Source organism: Urtica dioica, chromosome 5 (assembly GCF_054948205.1).
Source record: "Urtica dioica subsp. dioica isolate 48M chromosome 5, U.dioica_male_clone48M_v1_H2, whole genome shotgun sequence".
In the NCBI taxonomy this organism is placed as follows: Eukaryota; Viridiplantae; Streptophyta; class Magnoliopsida; order Rosales; family Urticaceae; genus Urtica; species Urtica dioica.
The window spans coordinates 878,049-900,382 of NC_142760.1; the positions used below are offsets into that span (position 1 = coordinate 878,049).

Below are 22,334 nucleotides of genomic sequence, written 5' to 3' on the forward strand. Positions count from 1 at the left end.
CGAGCTTGCGTTTTTTATTTTCTATTATTTTATGTAAGTTACGCCGTTGAATAAAGGGTGGAGTGGCACTACTACAAAACTGAGATCCTACAACGCTTAAAAACAGTTGTAGAATGATTCTACAACGCTTAATAAGCGTTGTAGAATCCAGCGTTGTAGAAGCTTCTACAACGCTTAGACATCCGTTGTAGAAGCTTTACGGCTTCTACAACGCTTAGGATCCATTGTAGAAGCTTCACGGCTTCTACAACGCTTAGGATCCTTTGTAGAAGCTTGAATTCTACAACGGATATCTAAGCGTTGTAGAAGCTTCTACAACGGTACAATTCCATTGTCGAATTCCCAAAAAAGACCAAAATTTCTTGCCGCGGCAACGCATATTTTTCGCCGCGGCGAGACATTCTACAACGGATCAGATATCCGTTGTAGAAAGATCTCGCCGCGGCAAAAAATATATGTCGCCGCAGCGAGAGTTTAGTTTTCTTTATTTTCAGTCAATTGTTTCCAGAAAAAGAATAGCAATTAACAGAATACATTTCATTCAAATAAAAAATTAAATCGTACAGATTCATTATAGTAAAAATATTGGGCTTGATCATGATCACCACAACCAAGTACAAGCTGATCGAGTCCACGATGAACTTTGAAGCTCAATTTCCTTTGCAGAAGTTCATTGTACGAGGGTGTCCATGTTGAATATAGTTCCTATATACGATATAGTGTGATCATAATAATAAAGACGTCTGTTGGACGTGGATGCGTGCATGTTAAATAAGGTTCATATGTATGATATAGCCATTGTGATCGGAATAAACACGTCCATTGTGGACGAGCTTGTGTTTTTTATTTTCTATTATTTTATGTAAGTTACGCCGTTGAATAAAGGGTGGAGTGGCTTTCTGCTTGAATGTCCTTACCGTTACGCACCCACCTTGGCCTACGTCCCTCTCTTTATTATCTTAATTTTTTTTTATTAATTTACAATTTCTTTTGTTTTACCACGAAATAGCATTATTTCATGGAACCGTCATTTGATTTATAGGGTTAATCAAAATTAGTTTTTTAAGCTGATCTTTTAGTCATATGCCAATGGGTAGTAAAAAAAAAAAGTAACTATTACGAATGATAGCCGTATTTGGTGTTATACTTTATAATACTTGAGTAATTACGTACCTATCCAATGAAGTGATTAGGCTGGGAAACCCTGATTGTCCGATACGAAACTTTGAATCCAATATACATGAAATCAATGGAAATGACGATGGACGATGATGTTTTAACGGGAGCTTCATCAACACGTGGGTTTTCCCTTGAGTGAACACAGTGGTGGCAGATCTCTGGGTTGAGCCCAAATGTACACTAAGAATCACAATACCAAGAGAGGCACGTGTTGTAAATTGTAATTCAGGCAGAATTTATGTCATTAATTCTTTTTTTTTTTTTAATGAGATTCCGTTCAGTTAGCAACAAGCAATTAAAAATTGGGCGGACTAATTATCTAGTCCAAATAGCCTCTTATTTTAAAATTATAGCCTAATTATTAACATATTTTGGAAAGTAGCCAATTTGTTATAATAACATTTCAATATTCCAATAATACCCTTAAAAGTTGTTATTATTAACTGTAGCAGTAAATATTATTAACGGTAACAAGAAAAATAATAAATCTCATTACCCGTAACAAGAACAACAGTAAATCTTATTAACCGTAATAAGAACAACAATAAATTTTATTAACTGTCGTCTCCGCCGTCTTCGGCGCCGGAATCCGAGTTTTCATAAAAGTTTCAAATTGCGAAATCTCAACCCTAGCTTTCGATCCGAACGCCACCGTTAACTGGATCGCCTTAAAACGTTGCTCCATTCTCCGGCGAAATCTCGCTCGTCTACATCGAAAACAAGGTCTTGACATTCGGCGACAAAGCACTCAAATCTCAACTTCTATTTCAAAACTGGACTTGCGACCTTTAAATGGTCGGATCGGTGCAGCCGTGAGACTCACTGACGTTCGAGATCGTCACGGTTAATCGAAATAACCTTCACAGTTAATCCATTAACTATCACAGTTAATATTCAAAACTGGACTTGCGACCTCGAACGACCGGATCGGCGCAACCGCGAGACTCGCCGATGTTCGAAATCATTTTCGGAAGAGGTTTGTCATAGTTAATCAGATTAACTGTGACAGTCAATCGAGATTAACTGTGACAGTTAATCGGCATTAGTTGTGACAGTTAATCGGATTAACTGTCGAATGAAAAACCCTAGAATATGAAATCCTGCCACAGTCATCGTCTTCTCCGTCGCCGCTCCACAGTTCGCCGGCGTGGCCGTGCTCTCTGGCCGACCGCCTAAAGTCATCTCTCAAAACCTAGCTTCCCTCTCCAGCCAAGCTCGAACCTTGAAACCTTGACCGGAACTCCGTGCTTGAAGACCAGCTCCGGCAACAAATGTCCATGCGGATCTGTGCTCTGCGAACAGACCTGGGCTTGTCTTCTCCGAATCTTCAATGCAATCCCGTTGGTTGATTCGACCTACTATGGCTCTCAAACCCGCATATTATACATATTTCTTTTTACATATGCGAATGATATCTTACAGATTGTGCTATTATATGATACAGTGGATATGAGTTTTAGTGCAGGGTAACATCCTTCTCTAGAAATGTGGCTCAATTGGGTTTTGTAGCTGAGATCATGACGAAAGCTCTGTTCTTAGGAAAAAAGAGTTTTTTCGGGAATATAATTAATATTGGCTATTCTCCTAAATAAATCAATAGTTTGACTATTATTTTAATCTTTCCTCCTTAAAATGGGCTAGTTAGTAACAAATCTCTTAAAAATTAATAAAATTGTAAAATAAAATTTTACCTATAATGCTTTTGCAGTTTCTACATGCGATGAAGTTTCGATTTTTCTATTTGGCTACGATTTATTAATTACATGTTAATTCTATTTAAATTAAAAATGGAATGATTTTTAAAGAAAAAACCAACGCTACTCTTCACAATGCATGTGGGATATATATATATATATATATATATATATATATATATATATATATATATATATATATATATATATATATATTAAAGTTACCTTTAGACACAAAAACCATTTTTCACTACTTCAAAATCAATATGGGATTCTTTTAATTTTTAATTCTCATCCTCGACTTCAATTAGGGGTGTAATCGGGTTGAGTTAGTCGGTTTTTTCATGTGCTATCAACCCGAACCGCTACAACTAATTTTTTAGTTTTAAAATCCAAACCAACCCGATTGAAATGTAAAACCAAACCAAACCAACCCGAAAATAATCGGGTTGGTTTGGATTGGTTTTTTCATATTTTAATTATCGACAAATGACTTTATAACTCGAATGAAAATCATATACGTATATTATATCTAAAAAATTTTGTCAAATAAAATCAAAATTTTACTTATCTTTAGAAAATTTACATATTAAAATAAAATTTACGCATATTTTTAACTACCCAATTTTCATGTAGTCGCAAATAATGAAGTATAATACTGAGTATTTTTTATTTAATTATAATAATATTAGAAAAATGATATTTTTTAACAATAGTACATATAAAATATTTGCAATCTTAAAAAAATTAAAGAATTAATACTATCGGGTTGGTTTGGTTTAACCCAATCTCACGACTATAAAAAACCAAACCAACCCGAAACAATTGCGATTTGGGTTGGTTACAACCAAAACTTCAGCGGGTTTTAATGGGGCGGTTTAAAAAGGAGTGCAATTTGGTTTAGATGATCGGGTTGTTCGGTTTGACGGTTTTGATGAACACCCCTAACTTCAATAGCCATTGATGTTCATCACATTAGCTTGGGCTCCACAATTGAGCCCAATGGATTTTGTCAAGGCGAGGTCCAAAATTATTTTCCAACCAGATTTCATGCTTAAAGCTAATGTGGCAGATAAGATGTAAAGGAATTCCGACCAAATTGAACAACATGTAAGATGTAAAAGAAATTCCAAAATTGTCCGATTTCATGCATCACATCACATCAAACGCTATTTTCTCGTTAAAATTGAACTAGGTTTGGGACCAAATGGACCAAAATAAAGCTTTAATTACATGCCAAGATCTCATTTATCAAAATATTAAAAGCTTTATTGTTTTAGACTTCTAGTGATCTTTTTCAACTTGATTATAAGCAATTCACACTCAGTAAATTGTGGCCAACAAATCGCAATGACTGATTCAATGATCTCAAATCTTTCACTACGAACTTAGTTTATTTATTCACATTACCACCAACGAGAATGAAGAAGCGTTAAATTTACGAACTCCATATTTGTGAATCCTGAAACCTTGTAATAATATATGAGATCATGCTAAAAACAGCCGAGGGATTTTATCTTCAATTACCGCTCACTAATTTAGTAATTAGTTATAATCCAAAATTTTAGTAATTCATAATGTATAGCTGTATTTTTTTTTTTAATGGAGTGATATGAACATGATAGTAAAATGAATCAAATTATGTTAGAAAATATGTTGCGTAGAGTTTGTATTATTTTAGAAGTGTATTATGTATAACTGTATTTTTTTTTTTTGCAATACAGCAATCTTGGTTTCCTTTTAATATAGCTGCACATTTAATGGCAAAATGTACTCTCACTACTAAAGCCCTGAACATTTATTGCTATTTTCATACTGGCCATCCTTAGTATGAAATGAAAATGAAGAATACAATTATTGCTTGAAAAAATATTATGCCAAAGAAATATCAATGCTATAAAGTTTGAACAGAAGAATGATAGTCTTTTTTTAACCACTCGCTTTCCTTGCAAAACCATAATACATCATGACTAAATAGGAAAAAGTAAGTGTTTTTTTTTTTGGATGATTCACAATTAGCTAATAAGAATATCTTTTTTTTTTTAACTTTTTGTGCAACGTGAATCCGTGATATATGGGAAAAAAATGTGAAACCAAGAGTGACAGATTGATATTAAATTGAACAGTACTTATTAATTAAGAAAAGAAGAAACCAGTAAATAACCATTATTATTTTAATCAACCTACTGTGGGCTATCTATATTTTTTTCAAGTTCATTATGATGCTCTGTTTGAAATTCATAATTACTTTCGGTTACGCTTTTCATCTAATACGCGTTTACATCCTTTTTCTCAAATTTAGTTTTATCTGTCGTTTTTACATCTTGTGTCCCATTGTTCCCTTTCATGTCGTTTTTCAGTATTGGACAAACATTGAATGTGGTATATGTTTGCGTCAGATTTAATAACATGTTTATGAGTTGTATTTATTTTATGGGTATACTAGGATAATTAACTATATCTTATATTTTTTTTTTTATACTCTGAATGTATGATAGAGTTTTAAGCGCATTAATATATGTATATATATATATATATATATCATATTCTTGAAAACTAAATTATAATTTTTATTATTTATCCTAAATGTATATTAGAGCTTTATATATTAATACACATATATAAGTCAAAGGATCATTCTAAATATATACGTATATAATACTTATGTTTATTAGATATGCACACCAAATTACAAATATGCATGTTTATTGTACTTTAAATCATGAATTACATAAATTTCCTAGTCTAAGATGCCTATATAATACATATATATATATATATATATATATATATATATATATGCATTGTAGTCTTACTCTTCAATTTAGATGGGTCAAATGATAATGCAACAAATTCAATGGCACGATCATATTCATGATTCGACAAATCCAAAAAGCTCACTAAAAAGGAACCCAAGGAAAAAAAATGATTAAGTTTGATTTGGTCGTATAGTCCAAAGCACCAAAAAGTCTCAACCTTTGTCCCCTTACATGCATAACGAAATTGGGTGCCAGAATCCTTTTCAATTTCATCCACTAAGGCCTATCAAAGTTTCCTCCTTTTCATTAGGACGGTTAAAACTATTGAATTCCAAGTCAAAATCAATCGGTATCAAGCGGAGAAATCTAACTAACATATAAACATATATCTATTCACACACACAACACAAACAATGTGAGACTTTCTCACTTCAATACGCATAGCGTGATCAGATCGGGTAACAATCTCTCTCACACTTTGCGTGGACTGGCCCAAATTCAAGTTATGTGAATGGACAAGACTCTGATACCATGTTGAAATTCCAACACAAAACCAATTTGTGTCAAGTGGAGAAGTCCAACTAATATATAAACACATGTCCATTCACACACACAACCAATGTGAGACTTTCTCACTTCAATAAAAACTAGGTTTTCGACATTTCAAGTTCTCGACGTTTTATTAGTAAGATAAATGGGTCTTCAGCTAATTTTTTATTATGAACATTTGAATGCTCAATCTTTTACCATGCATCATTCATTCACATCATTTTCTCAATAAAAAAAATAACGTTCCGTTATAGTATTTGGAAGCAATTTATAACTTTTATTATAGTTTTATTAATATGCTTAGATATACACTACTACAAAAACGAGTATTAGTGGCTTTTAAAAACATATTTTAAAACACTTAGCGACCCTCATAATGATATATAAAAATAAAATAAAAAAACTTTTAAAAGAAAATTAAAATCATTTGGATATAATTTTTAAATTTTAAGTTTTGTGTCTAAGCTCTTGGCTCAATCTCAATAAAGAGGAGATATGCATCAATGGCCACCGAATGTTGACACACTCACATTATGTGAGTCATATAGGTGGGACCCACCTGTCAAGTGGATTCCACGCGCCCTCTCACATCAGCGGTCTGATGGGTGCTGATGTTTATCATTTTTTTTTTATCTCGATAACTAGTTATTCTTATTAGTATATTTTTTTATAGCATAGCTATGATGCAGTGAAAGATTTTCCATTGGCTCTTGTTGATTCCTGGATATTGTGTGACGAGGTGGTACTGGTGTTGAATAAATCTTTGCTCCGATCGTTTTTATTTTAGCCATCCCTATGTAGGCAATGGACTCTTAATAAAATATGTATACGCCATTCTTATCTATAAATACTCAAATTTCTAACGATCATAGTTGGTCAGTGCACACTTAGTTTTTGATATATATGATGATGCATCTTATGACCACTTCATTGTTCCAGATTACCAATATTTTATTTATATATACAAAGAGTTATATGTAGACTTCAAATTCAAAATGAGTATACAATGAAAAGTATGTTGTTGAGTTGGTGATCCCCGAGGTAGGATATTCTTCAACCTATCAAACTAAACTCTGGGCACTTGTGCCTTATTTAATTTGCTTATACGAAATGAGTCGAGACTGATATATGAAACCATCTCATTAATTCACAAGCATGTCTTATTGTACCACTTCATTCAAGCACGCAATGTTGCCATCTCGTTGTTTGATATCACATGTTTCATACAAGTCCAAAGTATCGAAATGTGCGTTGCTTGATCACATGATTAAATATTTCTACAAAGTACACGCATGGTTTCTAAGCACATTTCTGCTAGCCTCACCTTGTAACGTCGGAGTTGGACAGTTTCATTCGTGTTGAATTTCACCGAAAAGACCTACTTGTTTCCTACTACATTTTCAGTTAGCTCGAGTGGCGTACCAAGTCCCAAGTTTCTTTGCCATTACAACCTCTATCTCTTTATCTATTATTATCTTCCAACCAGATTCAGATAGTATTACAACTTCACAAGTCAACTCATCTTGACATGATGCGAGAATAAGCACATGTTTTGTGGTTGCATAGACTTTTTTTTATTAGTATATATGCATGCCTAGACTGTTAGGATTCGACACACAAATCCGACCTACAAGCAAAAAAAAAAATCGCAAAGAACAAAAATAACACACACAGATTCATAGTGGTTCATTTTCAATGTGAAAATTACGTACACTTTACCACTGCAGATTCTCACTATAAAACTCATATCGGGAGAAAATATGTTTACAACTCTCTTGCGCTCTACAAAGAACATCGGCGCATAGGGTATTTATAGGAAAACGTTAGGGCTAGTAGACAGGCCTGAAATTCTCAAAATACCTTCAACTAATAAGAGCTCTGCTCCGTACGACCCTCGGAAAGGGGGTGGTAGGGGTTTACCACCCCCTTTCCAAATTACACATCGACCTGAGCGCAGGTCGATCCGCAAATCATCGTCGTAAGTTCTTCAGTCGTCAGTTCGTCACTTCGGCGCCGATTAGGCTCCACGCCTCTAATATAGACAAGATCAAATAGCTATGTGGTGTCCATGGTGATTTTTTCGATAGAATGATGTGGATATTTATGAGTTTCAGATGAATTATCTTATTTTCTTCAATGAGCTATGTTAAAAAAGAGACGAAGGAACACAAAATTTTGGGATAAGAAACTTTAATAACGCAACAACGGAGAGAACTTTTCCGTGGAATATCTTGGTTTCCATTTCAATAGCCCAAATTTAATAGAGATGAAGTATAAAATTTAGGTTTATCCCTACCATACATAACTAGAAAACACTATATACTTTTCTTTTGATTGTTTTTTTCTGTTGTAAATGAACTCATCAACTCACCTCTTCATCTTTATAACCAATTCCAAATAGTCTTAAATATCGTAGTGTAGAGTATGGCTGTTCTATACATGTATATTACTGCTTCGCAAATGAACGGCTTTCACTTGTGGATATATATATATATATATATATATATATATATATATATATATATATATATATCAACTTTTTTTTTTATACTATATACACGCGTGTTACAATTACAAAGAGTACTTAAATCATAAAGACTAAACTGAAAATTAAATCAAATAAGATTGATGTGATTGCTGTTTCCATTTATTAAGACCATATCTTTGAATTCTTCTACCCTTAATAGTTCACAATATCATAATCTTCCAGACAATAATCAATCAATCTAATTCCCACCGCTTTCCACTTTATCTACATTTTTAAATAGTTATTTTTTTTAATGCAAAACTATGTTTAGATTCGATTCTCTTTCTAACTATTTTTTTGTTGGTACGTACGTAGACTTCAGTGTCAATTTTTATTTATTTATTTGGATAACTATGATATGACATTTTCTCTTGGCGATTTATCCTAGAAAATCCAAGAAATTATACAAACCGTCACTCTCACTGCAAATTAAATAAAAAATTAAATGATTAGAGATATTTGGTCGTCAATATTTAGTTAGCAAAAAGATACTTTGATAGCAAAATATTTCAATTAGTTCAAATGTTTTACATCAAACTTAATGAATTAATTAGATCTAGTGATAATTATTAAGAAAAATAATTGGCTACCAGAACGATGAACAGTTATCTACAAATAATTCATAGTGAAAAAAAAAAATTAAAGCATGTGCCATTTAGCAAGAAATTTACCATATGTTCATTATATTTTTTTTTAAACAACAACTTATTTATGATAATGAAATTTTTTTAAAGATTAATTATGATGAATGTGATTGGAATCATGATAGTTTATTATAGTATTGCAACAACAGCAAAAACTGTTGAGATCTATTTTGTTTTTAATATTGATTCTCATTTGTTAAAAGGGAATTTGGACCTATGAGCACGTGAATGGTTGGTTTATGAACCATGTAAAAATAACGTGCTCTGTCCAAAATATATATATATATATATATATATATATAGAGAGAGAGAGAGAGAGAAATCGTGTGGGTGTAAAAATAACGATTTCTAATTTTTTTTTTCAAGAATATTGTGTATAAAATTTTATAGTAAAATTGTATTTTTCAAGTTATAAACAACTATTTTATCTTATAATGTTTATAAATGTTTTATAAAAAATCGCTTACTATTGTCTTGAGCTCTATCTAAATTTGTTTATTGTTTTTGTTATATTGTCATTTTTCTTAAGAGTAAAACAACGCCCCAATTAGTAAAATGACGTTTCAATTGTAAAACGACGTCACAATGCAAAAAGACAATTAGTCAAATGACCGAAAATATGCTTGACCAAAACCAATGGTCAAGCACCACGCGCCAAGCGTCAAGCGGCAAGAGGCAAACTCCAGAAGGTAAGTCATTCTCTTGACTCAGATTCCTCTCTCAACTCAGAATTCTCTCGACCTAGAATTCTCTCAACTCATAAACAAAGACCGATGATCTAACCATTCGACGAGAAAGAATAAGAGAAAGATTGAAGATCCGATTACCCAACAAAGCGAATAGAAGACGAATTGTCCAACAAGAACAACAGGGAAGGCAACGATAAAATATTCACCAATGCGAAAAACTCTCCAAAGGATGGCAACTCTTCACGATCTTTTTTGAGAACGCAAGATCAAGACACGTCGCAAGCTCGCACACTGACACGTGTCCCGTAAATGTTATATGAGAAATCACATTATCATTTTTGAAGTTTATTAACTATGTTTATTATTTACAATTTTATTTATAAAGAAATAATTATACGATAAAAAATACTATTTTTGAAAGGATTCAAAGCAATCATTATATTTGCACTTTTAAAATGCTTTCATTAATAATATTATCCATGATTTATTTTTCACCGGCTAAATCAATTTATTTTAGAGTCTTCTTCGCTTAATTTTTTTGGGCCATTTATGCTTTAACTACTAACCAAATAAAATTATTTAGTGATTGATTGGGCAATTAGTGATTAACCAAAAAATAATTAAATTTTAATCGAATAATTAAAAAAATTTGATAAAATGATCAACGGTTCAGTTATAACTTTTTTTGTTACCTTTTTTTAACCGAACGTGTTCTACTAGGCCACAAAAATGGTCATACACTTCTTACCCCAATTAATCACATGTAGTGTATAAAAACGACAATTTTAGGTGGGCCAAACCCTCACATGATCAGCTGAGAAATCAACATTCCACTACAAAACTCACACTTGTCAAATCAAGGTTTTAATGAACAAAATAAAATAAAATAAGGAAATATGCTTTGAGTGCATGCATATTCTAAAAGGAGAGTCCTACAAATATTGATTGATAATTGATAGCTAATTGAAAACGACTTGAAATAATTCTCATAGTTTGCGAGAGCGTGACTCGTTTGGGTAATTGCCCTTTTCTTTTTCCCTTTTATGTAGTTGTGTCGTAGTCTTCGCATTATCATCTTCACGAGTATGAACAAAACAAAACTACAAAATTATTTAATCAACACCAAAAAGGAGAGTAGGGGAATCCAAGTTGAGATAAAACACACACCTATTATTTAACAAGGAAAAGAATAATATTTGCACAATTGTTTGGGTTAAAACTATATTAATTATTATCCCAAATCACATATAGTACGCCAAGTAGTCAACAAACAATGTGTTTGAGTTCGAGTGAGAGAAAGAAATTTTATCGATTAGTATTAGGATAAGTTCAATCTCAGTCGTTAGATAGAGTTTGTTTGTACATCAACGGCTGAGGTAGAATCTTACTCTTGTATTTATACACCAATAACCGAATTGGTTATTCATTCAATCAATCAGTCAAACAAGATTCGGTTGAGTCAAGATTCTCTCTCTCTCACTCTCTCTCTCTCAAATTCTCTTTTCTGTTATATTAGGATAAGTTCAATCTCAGCCGTTAGATAGAGTTTGTTTGTACATCAACGGCTGAGGTAGAATCTTACTCTTGTATTTATACACCAATAACCGAATTGGTTATTCATTCAATCAATCAGTCAAACAAGATTCGGTTGAGTCAAGATTCTCTCTCTCTCACTCTTTCTCTCTCAATTCTCTTTTCTGTTAATTAGAGAAAGATGGATAGTTTTAGTAAAAAATGAGTATAAGCTCAAGCTTAAATATGTTTGTAACTAACTTAACCGTCCAATGAAAAGAATAAACATGTACATTACATAATATCAGCTAAAAGAGCCAACAATAAACTATTCTTAAAGGTGTGGGGTTCCATCTAAAACCAAATTTGGTAATTAGAGGAGTAACCCACAAGTCTTATAAAGAGCCCATGATCGTAATACTCAGTCGATGTGGGACTATCCTTGATAACTATTCCAAACTACACCGTTTTCATACTAAGACTCTAGTATGCCCTCTTAAGGTGGACTCTATATGTCAAACAAGGACAAATTGGACATTAAGGTCTTGAGAATTATAAATTTATAACTTAGGTTCAAGATCACATCAAAGCAATGGATAAATTATTCAAGTGATGTCAATAATTTATGAGGAGATATGAGAGTTGTCAGATTGATCATCTGTTGGTTAAACAACGATTGTCTATAGACTCAAGGTGAGGTGTGTGGGCATTATAAGGCTATGATGTGTTTTTTTTATTGATCTACTCATTTATCTATTCTCTAAGCATTTGGTGACCTCTGCTTGATCAAGACATCTAGTTTTTCTTTTTTCGGGAATCTAATTTTTGGATCAACAATAAAGATTTTAGAGAAATTACCCTATTTGTCACAAATTTCATAAAATTTTATTACTTTCCACCGAAAGACTAATTTGATCCAAAATGTCACCATCTATGTCAACAATGTTGACATCTAATAGTGAATGACATCTAATCGGTGGTATTTTGAGCCAAATTAGTTTTTTGGTGGAAAGTGGGAAAATGTTATGAAATTTGTGACAAATGGACAATTTCTCAAGATTTTATTTGTAAAGCATGTCACTACTGACCAATTGTTTCTTTATATGGCTTGAGTTAGTCTCTCTTGTACGAGTTTTTTTTGTTTGTTTTAGTCGCTTAAAATTGCTCATCAAAGTGTTAAAAAAGAGTCATTTGCGTGTTTGATTCATCGTGAGTCTATTTGCTTCCAACTTACTAGAACCTAATTTTGACAATACTCCCATATATACTTTCATACTACATATGAAGTTCGTGGTCGGGATCAACATATCATATTTGAAAGTTTATTAATCAAATTAGTGTAAGAACAAATTTCTCGGACAAAACCAATTTTTTTTGTTTTTTTTTGTGTCATTTTGAGACACGTAAGTAAGACTAATTTAATTATAATTAAAATTACACTTATTCCTATCTTTTGGGTTAAGACATTAATGCTAGTTTTTTCATTTTGTATTTCTTTTTATGTATATTCATATATGTTAGTTTTCAGATAATAATAGTAATACAATGTCCGTCTGAAACCGGACAGACGAAACAGCTAAGATGTCCGTACACAGGCTCTCCGGTGGGTCTACCGTTATTACAATACCCCTCGAAGCCCATTTTGGTCATTTACCCAAAACCCGCCCGGCTCGTTATTACCCGCGCAAATGCTCTTCCCCACCCAACCCAACGACCCAATAAAAAGAAGCAAATTAAATATCTTATTTATTGTTTTTCACAAACTAAATCTAATTACTATAATTATTAATTTATTACTGTCAATCACTTTCTCTCTCCGTCGTCTTCGCTTTACTGTCTGTACACTGTACTACAATTTATATATATACACACATGTATGTGTGTATATATATGTGAATAGCCTATCATTCCACGAAATAAATTAAATAAAATGAAAGTTAAATTAAAATAAAAACCCTAAAACCATCACCGAACTCACTCACTCAATCAACTCTCTTTCTCTCTCTCATCCTCTCTCTCTCTCTCTCTCTCTCTCTCTCTCTCTCTAAATTGATCAGAGCCACCACCAAATGTGAGCCGTAGGATCTGGTTTTCAGAGGCAATGCTGGTCGAATCACGGCCGTCCGTTGCGTCGACTCTTCGTTGACCTCTGTGTGTGAGTCTTTGCTTACTTTCCACGCTTCTTCAGGTAGGTTTTAGGGGATCTAAGATATATTCTTTGCTTCGATCGCTTACAAATCAAACCTCTTTCGCTTTTCGTTTCTCTTTTTTTATTAATATTGATTTTGATTCGGATTTTCTCACTTGCTTCTCGATGAAGAGATTTCTCTGTGATTTTTAGTTTAAATGAATTTTGTTTTTTGAGTGAGTATTATTCTCGTGTGTTATTGAAGCTTTTTGCTTTCTATCACTATATCTCTCTCTTACTTTTGATCACTCACTATTTACTCGTTCATTTAACTCTTTTTGAGCTTCTTCAGATTCACATGATCTCATAAGAAATGTGAGCAAGCTTGTTTTTTCATTTTTTTAAACTATTATTTTTTTGTCTCTATTATATATATACATATATTATTTCCTTTTAAGATTCTGAGTTCGATTATTGCGTGAATGCTATTTTTATGTTCTCTCTCTCAGTTCTTAAGCACTTGCCTTTAATGGTTTCTTTTATTTTCAATCCATTTCACCCCTGATTTTCTTTCTTTTTTTAAATTTTATATTATCATTTCTCCACTTTAATCTATCTAACTTTTACAGTGATATTTATTGGAACAGATCTCACAGACAGCTGAAGTTTCATGTGTCAGACTTAAATCATTGAAAAAGATTAAATAAAAATGAGAGCATTGGGGTTTGGATTTGGTGTGGCGATAGTATTGTTAGCCATTGTTGTGGGTTCAGTGAGATCAGAGGTTTACATTGTAACCATTGAAGGAGAGCCCATAATCAGTTACAGAGGAGACATCGATGGGTTTGAAGCCACTGCTGTGGAATCTGATGATGAACAAATCGATACAACTAGGTAAATAATTTTTTATTTTTTTATAAATTTTTTGTTTTCTATTTCACTTGATCATAGAAGATATAGACATCACTGTCAGGCAATGCTGGCCAGTTTTTCTCTTGGTTTATTTTTTTTGGCGGTTTCTGAAATCATTTGAGTTTGGTTCCAAGTGGGGTCAATGAGGTAATGGTTTGGATTTTTTCTTTCACATATTATTAATTTAATTACCTTGAAGTTGTGACACTGACCTCAAAGAATGGATTAGAGCTTTTTGGTGTTTTTTTTGTTTGGATTAGCTATGATATCTGTTAGTTATGGTAGAAGGATGAGAAAGCCTTGTTTCTATTATACATATACCTCCATAGGAGATTGATTTAGCAAGGTGGTTAGTTTATGATATAAATATGTAGATGATTAAGCTTAATTAAGAAAGGTCAATGAGTATTTTAATGTTCTCCAAAGTCTTTGTTTGTTAACTATTTTTCCCCTCTAGATTGCTGTTGACCCTTTGATTTGCATCACTTATTTTGGTGATTATAATGAAGTTAATATCTTGTAATTGAGAATTTGATATTTATTTTTTTGTTTTTATTTTCTGCAATATTTTAAGATGTGCTTAGAAACTTTTTATAATAAGTTAAAATCTTGGACCCAGGCTCTATGAGAAAATGATTTTTTTAATTGAGCTATTATTTTGAGGAAGTTGTGTATCAACTTCTTCTGTAAACAATTATTTGAAATGCATAGAAGAACAAATCTCTCTTTCAACATTCCTTTCATCTTAACTTACATCGGTGCTCTGTTTTTGCTTCTCTAAACCGTTACACATGTGAATAACTGACATTTTATATTAGGAAATTCTTTTGCATCGAAAGCGATCCAGTCTCTTCGCGTTGCATTTTTTCTGTTTCTCAATCACATAATAATTATTCTTCGTATCAAAGTTCATCCCATTTACAGAAAAGTAATGTTTTGCCTTCATGCAGCGACTTGGTCACCGCATATTCTCGCCACCTCGAGTTGAAACACGATACGCTTCTCAGCTCGCTATTCGAAAGCGGGACCTACGAAAAGCTCTACAGCTATCGGCATCTCGTGAACGGCTTCTCAGTTCACATCTCCCCCGAACAGGTGAAACTCAAAATGTTAGGACCCGGGTTATTAGGGGTACTAGAGTAATTTGTAGATATGTTAGGGTTAATAGAAAATATCTAGAATTGAGGTTAGTCTATGAATAAGAAAAACTAGTAGCGAAATGGTATTGAAAAGGAAATCTGAAAAGTAGTTTGTAAGGAATTCGTGTTCAATTTGGAGAGTACGGAACTCTCGAACTCCGATATCCCTTGTGTTTCCTCGTCAATCAATATCACAATTTCAGTGCGTATCAAGAACACCCCTAATCATCATCATCATTATGAATCATGATCATTCTCATTACCATAATTTCCTTATTATCCTCTTGTATTTCTTAGGCAGAGACGTTGAGAAGCGGCCCGGGCGTGAAGTCGGTCGAGAGAGACTGGAAAGTGAGGCGACTCACGACCCACACCCCGCAATTTTTGGGCCTCCCGACCGGAGTATGGCCCACCGGTGGCGGCTTCGACAGAGCCGGAGAGAATATCGTGATCGGGTTTGTGGACTCGGGGATATACCCGCATCACCCGAGCTTTTCGACCCACCATTCCGAACCATACGGGCCCGTTCCGAAGTACAGAGGGAAATGCGAAATCAACCCCGATACGAACAAGGACTTTTGCAACGGGAAAATTATCGGAGCCCAGCATTTCGCGAAGGCTGCTATAGCTTCCGGGCAATTCAACCCCTCAGTTGATTTTGCGTCCCCTCTGGATGGCGATGGACATGGAAGGTTAGGCCGTGTAACTCTTAGTCACATTGAGACTAAAATGCATTTTGAACGGAGAGACTTTCTGAACCAAAATCTTGTGAGAGTAAATGGAACATCTGGGTGTTGCAATATATATATATATATATATATATATATATATATATATATATATATATATTGACTTGGTAACCCGACTGCTAAAAAGTTATTATGCTTGTTCTGTAAGTGCTAGAAGGAAACCATTCCCATACAGTTAGTATTGCAATACGGTTTTTCTACGGTCATTATTTTAGAATCCTCATGAGCACGATGAACATTTTGGGATGGGCTTCTTGTTCGAGTTCATTAAATATGGATGATTCCATGTTAGTTTTGGACCTCCATTAGATTCAACCAACTATGACAAAACCTACTTATAGTGTTTTCAATAAATGTCTCTATTTCCTGGATACTTTGCGACTGTACATGTGAATTGCATTCAGTCTCTCTTTCTGTAAAAGTCTTTTAAAAACACCCAGTTTAAACTTTCATTGATAATGAAACCTCTGGTCACCGAATGCAATAATTGCATTACAAATAAACAATGAAAAGACATTTGGGTCCAGTAAAAATAGTGCTAGCTCCCATTGAATTTGAAAGCATTTTGATCATTTTGGTGAATGGTAATATTATGCAGTAACGAAATGAAAATCTTAAATGTCTATTAGTTCCCACCCCAAATTATTGTTGACTTTATCTATCCCTTAAGCGAGTATTTATTTATTTCTCTTTATTATTGTTATCAAATGCCAGTCACACAGCGGCTATCGCAGCTGGAAATAACGGAATTCCAGTCCGAATGCATGGTCACGATGTCGGAAAAGCAAGTGGGATGGCTCCGCGTGCTAGGTAAGGACTGACTTCAACTTGGTAACCGATATATTTACAAAGTAATCAAATTTCTCCGTAACAAGAACACTTTGATCTTTCATGTGCAGGATTGCCGTGTACAAAGCACTCTATAGACTATTTGGAGGATTTGTTGCAGATGTAGTTGCAGCGATCGATCAGGTATTGTTGACAAATTCAAGAAACCGAATTCCCGTTCCACTACACCACATTTGCATATTCTTAACCGGGATTATTTTTATAATTATTATTTGATGGACAGGCTGTCTTTGACGGAGTGGATATTCTCAGCCTTTCAGTCGGACCGAACAGTCCGACATCTACGACGAAGACGACGTTTTTGAATCCTTTCGACGCGACACTTCTCGCGGCGGTGAAAGCCGGAGTGTTTGTGGCACAAGCCGCTGGAAATGGAGGTCCTTTCCAGAAAACCATGGTCTCTTACAGCCCGTGGATCGCATCGGTGGCCGCTGCGGTCGATGACCGTAGATACAAAAATCATCTCTTCCTCGGAAACGGAAAAATTTTAGCCGGACTTGGGTTGTCTCGTAAGTTTTCTATTTTATTTTTTTATATTCAACATTCTTATCTGCAACACTCTTTGAGTAGTAAAGGTTTTCGGAATGACCCAATGATTACACTTTCTACATTGGTAGTGTTGGTGGCTATTTGCTAAAGACTCGACTTTTACGGTTCTGTTAGGCACTAGATATTGGGGGTATAAGAATGAAAGGAGATAACTAGGGGAATAAATATATAATGCTTAGAAGCTATATAGCGCATAAATAAGAGATATTAGCGTAGAAATGGACATGAAAATTGTATGAGACGTTAGAGTACGGACCTCTCAAAAGTCTGATATCACGTGTTGTATTTCGTTCCTTTCGTATATCAATTAAACCAAAAGAAAAATATCAGTTTGTATCAGGGTTTTCGTCTCATGGATTCCTTTCTTTGAAATAAATCTCATATCTTTGGCCTAGGAGTCATATTTTGCAGAGTAGCTGATAAGGGAATATAACATTTTTCTATTATGTGTCTTAACGATCTGAGTATCCTTTTTCCAGCTTCAACTCCTCTGAATCGGACATTCACACTAGTTGCTGCGAACGATGTTTTGCTCGATTCATCGGCGACGAAGTACAGCCCTTCAGACTGTCAGAGGCACGAAGTATTTAACAAGCACATGGTCGAGGGAAAAATCCTTCTGTGTGGCTATTCCTTCAATTTCGTCGTTGGCTCGGCGTCAATAAAAAAAGTTTCGCAAACAGCGAGGGCTCTCGGAGCAGCTGGCTTTGTTCTCGCAGTGGAAAACGTTTCTCCGGGAACAAAGTTCGATCCTGTTCCCTGTGGTGTTCCCGGGATTCTCATCACAGATGTTACAAAGTCACAGGTATCTCCTATTCTTCTGATAGTGTCACAGATGTTCCCGGGATTCTCTTATCTTTGAATTATTTTCGGGAGGCATTTTGGTCTGTTACTAGTTTTTGAGTAAAATGATTCTCCAACAATTGGTTTTTTTTAGCGTTTTTGTCGTTCTCATTGAAATATCAAACTCTTTTGACGAAATTCAACACCTAGACAAGTTGAAACATATCTACAAACTTATATATGTTTTGAATTTTAAAAAGTATCATTAAAATAAAATCTCACTCCAAAAATATGAGTTATTTATTTATTTAGTGTGTTTTGGGTTATCATAAAATTTAATTAAAATTTATTAAGGACCAAAATGCCGCGTACTTATAAATTCATGGACTATTTGTGCTAAAACTCATTTATCGTTTTATGTTGCCTTAATCCAGACTAACGTTATTATTTCCCGGTGCTTTTTGGCATGTCATGACTATTTTCCAGGATCTCATAGATTATTATAACGCCTCTACATCGAGAGATTGGGTCGGAAGAGTGAAGAGTTTCAAAGCCGTTGGAAGCATCGGAGACGGTTTGATGCCGATACTCCACAAATCAGCACCGCAGGTTGCGCTCTACTCTGCTCGAGGCCCGAACATCAGAGATTTCAGCTTCCAAGAAGCGGATCTTCTCAAACCCGATATTCTCGCTCCCGGTTCTCTCATTTGGGCTGCTTGGTCTCCAAATGGCACGGACGAGCCTAACTATGTTGGTAAAAATTTCACTATTTTTAATTCTTCCCTAGAAAGTGGCCCAAGTGTCAGACTTTTCTAATTTCACCGCAACATATATTTGGGTTATTATGCACACAAGGGTGGAGGCAGGTGGAACATATGCCCCCCCTGAACTTTCAAAAATTGCTTTTTTACCCTTGTTTTTACATTTTGTTTTACATATTTAGCCCAAAACTATGTGATTTTTTTTTTCATATTTGCCCTCATAGAAAAACAAAATTAGTACACCCCTGAATTTTCTTAAAATTATATATTTTTTTTGTCATATATGTCCCCCTTGGTTCAAATTCTGTCTACGGGGCAATTATGCATACGCAAGAGATGAAGAATTGTTCTTTAATACTTAAATGGCTAGTAAGTGTTTTTTTTTTTTTAAGTTAACCAAAATTATTTCGAAAAGAAAACAGGTTATCTATCTGCTGAAACTTTCGTCTCCATGCATATATATATATATATATATGTATATATATATATAAATATGCAATTGTTAAAAAACATAAATAAAAATAAAATAAGAACCAAATTCTAAAGAGAAGTCATTATTGATATTCCAAGACCATATAGATATTCATTATTGATATTCCAAGACCATATAGATATTGCATTGAGGACGGTATTTAAGAGACGTAACGTGTGGTTTTAAACAGGCGAAGGGTTTGCGATGATATCGGGTACGAGCATGGCGGCCCCACACATAGCCGGGATCGCGGCTCTTATAAAGCAGAAGCATCCGAGGTGGAGCCCGGCTGCGATTAAATCGTCTTTGATGACGACATCGACCACTATGGACAGAGCCGGAAAACGCATTCAAGCCCAACAATATTCCGACACTCAAATCATGAAGCTCGTCACTGCAACGCCGTTCGACTACGGGAGCGGCCACGTCAACCCTCGGGCCGCCCTCGATCCCGGACTCATCTTCGATGCAGGTGCTTTTCCATCCACGTCCCCTTCCTCGTCATCACTAAATTCCGCAAAAAATAACGAATACTTTTAATATTAAATATTTAGCACCGAGTATAACAAGCATTGAACTTTATTCATTCATGATTTTTTAGTCTACAAAAACCATAAAAAAAAGCATAACTATACTATATGAGTTATTTAGCGCAAAATGATTAGTGGTCCACGATATTTGATGGGATTTCAAAATAGGTACTCGTTTTATAACTAATTTGTTAGCATAACTAAATTAAAAATTATTTAGCGAAAATGATTAAGTGGTCCACGACATTTGACAAGATTTCAAAATACATACTCGGTTTGTCACTAATTTCTTATTATCTCTACATCTAACATAGTTAGGGACTTAAAAGGACTAACCTTGGTCACACGAATCACCACGTAAACAACGCTATAACGACATGTTTTTAAAACGGATTCGGCTTGAACCACAGGTTTCCAAGACTACTTGGGTTTCTTATGCACGACGCCCGGGATCGACGCTCACGAGATAAGGAACTACACGAACTCGCGGTGCAACTACACGATAGGGCGCCCGTGGAACCTCAACACGCCGTCCATCACGGTGGCCCACCTCGTGGGGACCAAGACCGTGACCCGAACCGTGACCAACGTGGCCGAGGAGGAATCCTACGTGGTCAGCACCAGGATGGCTCCCGCGGTCGCCATCGAGGCCAGCCCCGAGGCGTTCACGGTCCGGCCCGGAGCCTCCAGAAAGTTCACGGTCACACTCACCGTCCGATCACTCACCGGGGCCTACTCCTTCGGGGAAGTCCTCATGAAGGGAAACCGGGGTCACAAGGTCAGAATCCCCGTCGTAGCCATGGGATATCAACGTTAGGATCGCCTTAATCATATTATTAATAATAATAATAATAATAATATATCTTTTTGTTTTTTTGGTGGTGGATGGTTGATATATTCTTTATAATCTTTGTGGGAATAAAAGATTGAGAGAGAGAGGAGGCTTAGGTGATGTATTATTTGTCTGAAGGAGGAGAGGGAAAAAAAAAATTATATGTAATCTGTAAAGAATTGACTAGTGATATATGGGTGAGGCCTTTTTCAGTCTTCTCCCACTTGAGTTTTGCACTTTTTTGTTCAGTAATATATGGCAAGACTCGAGTCTCATTCATTCTTCATTCAGTAATATATGGTCAAAACGCCCTAATCCTGCCTTCTCCACTAATCGAGTTTTAATACAATCTCACAAGCTGTTACTCGCACAAAGGAATTCTCTCAATTCACTCGTATTTTCCAATCCAAGAACTTGTGTTTCCCAATACCAATTATGTATCTTACCCGTTACCAATAGAAATGCATGTCTTTTTATAAACCAAGACATAATAACACTATTTGCGAAATGCCATTGAAACGTTCAAAGCAATAAACACCAAGATTGCTTCCTGCCCAAGTAAACCGAGTATGACACCAATTCTTCAAAATCTCCACCTGATTTCATGACTCCAATATCAACTAGTGTAGGTCTTCTCATCACTCAGACTTCAACAAGTTGATCAGGTCCGAGCAATGATCAAACTTGTCATTCGGAACCGTCTTGGTCAACATGTCTGCAAGGTTCTCCTCAGTAGCAATCTTCACCACCTTCACTGATCACATCACCCTCAAAATGCATTCTCACATCAATTTAGTTTGACCTCTCGTTAAACACTTGATGTTTAGACAAGTGTATTGCCCCTTGACTATCACAAAAAATTGTCAAGACTTTTTTTGTGCTAGACCAAACTCTGATGTAACTCCCTTAAGCTATAATGCTTCTTCCACAGCCTCAGTAATGGCGATGAACTCAGCTTCTGGAGTATAGAACAGTCTTCATAAATTCTTTATCTTCATCTATTTGTGGCTGTTGATTCGTACTCAGCCTTTGATGTGTACTTAGCCTAAAGTGAATTTCAAGAGGTGTCAAAATTGT

General features: G+C 34.8%; 1 protein-coding gene across 2 annotated transcripts; it reads left to right on the forward strand.

Moving 5' to 3' along the window:
* The first annotated feature begins 13,473 nt into the window (after window positions 1–13,473).
* Window positions 13,474–21,543, forward strand: LOC149394674 (subtilisin-like protease SBT2.5). Of its 2 annotated transcripts, none has more exons than XM_089614964.1 (11): window positions 13,474–13,708; window positions 14,329–14,575; window positions 15,544–15,688; window positions 16,030–16,424; window positions 17,196–17,291; window positions 17,381–17,453; window positions 17,554–17,839; window positions 18,359–18,684; window positions 19,149–19,416; window positions 20,086–20,367; window positions 20,836–21,543. In XM_089614964.1, exons 2-11 carry the CDS (start codon window positions 14,391–14,393, stop codon window positions 21,240–21,242), a joined length of 2,463 nt encoding a protein of 820 aa, XP_089471090.1. In that variant the 5' UTR covers window positions 13,474–13,708; window positions 14,329–14,390; the 3' UTR covers window positions 21,243–21,543. The 2 variants fall into 2 exon arrangements, with proteins under 2 accessions (XP_089471090.1, XP_089471089.1); XM_089614963.1 differs by having other exon boundaries at window positions 13,475–13,741.
* The last annotated feature ends 791 nt before the right edge of the window (window positions 21,544–22,334 follow it).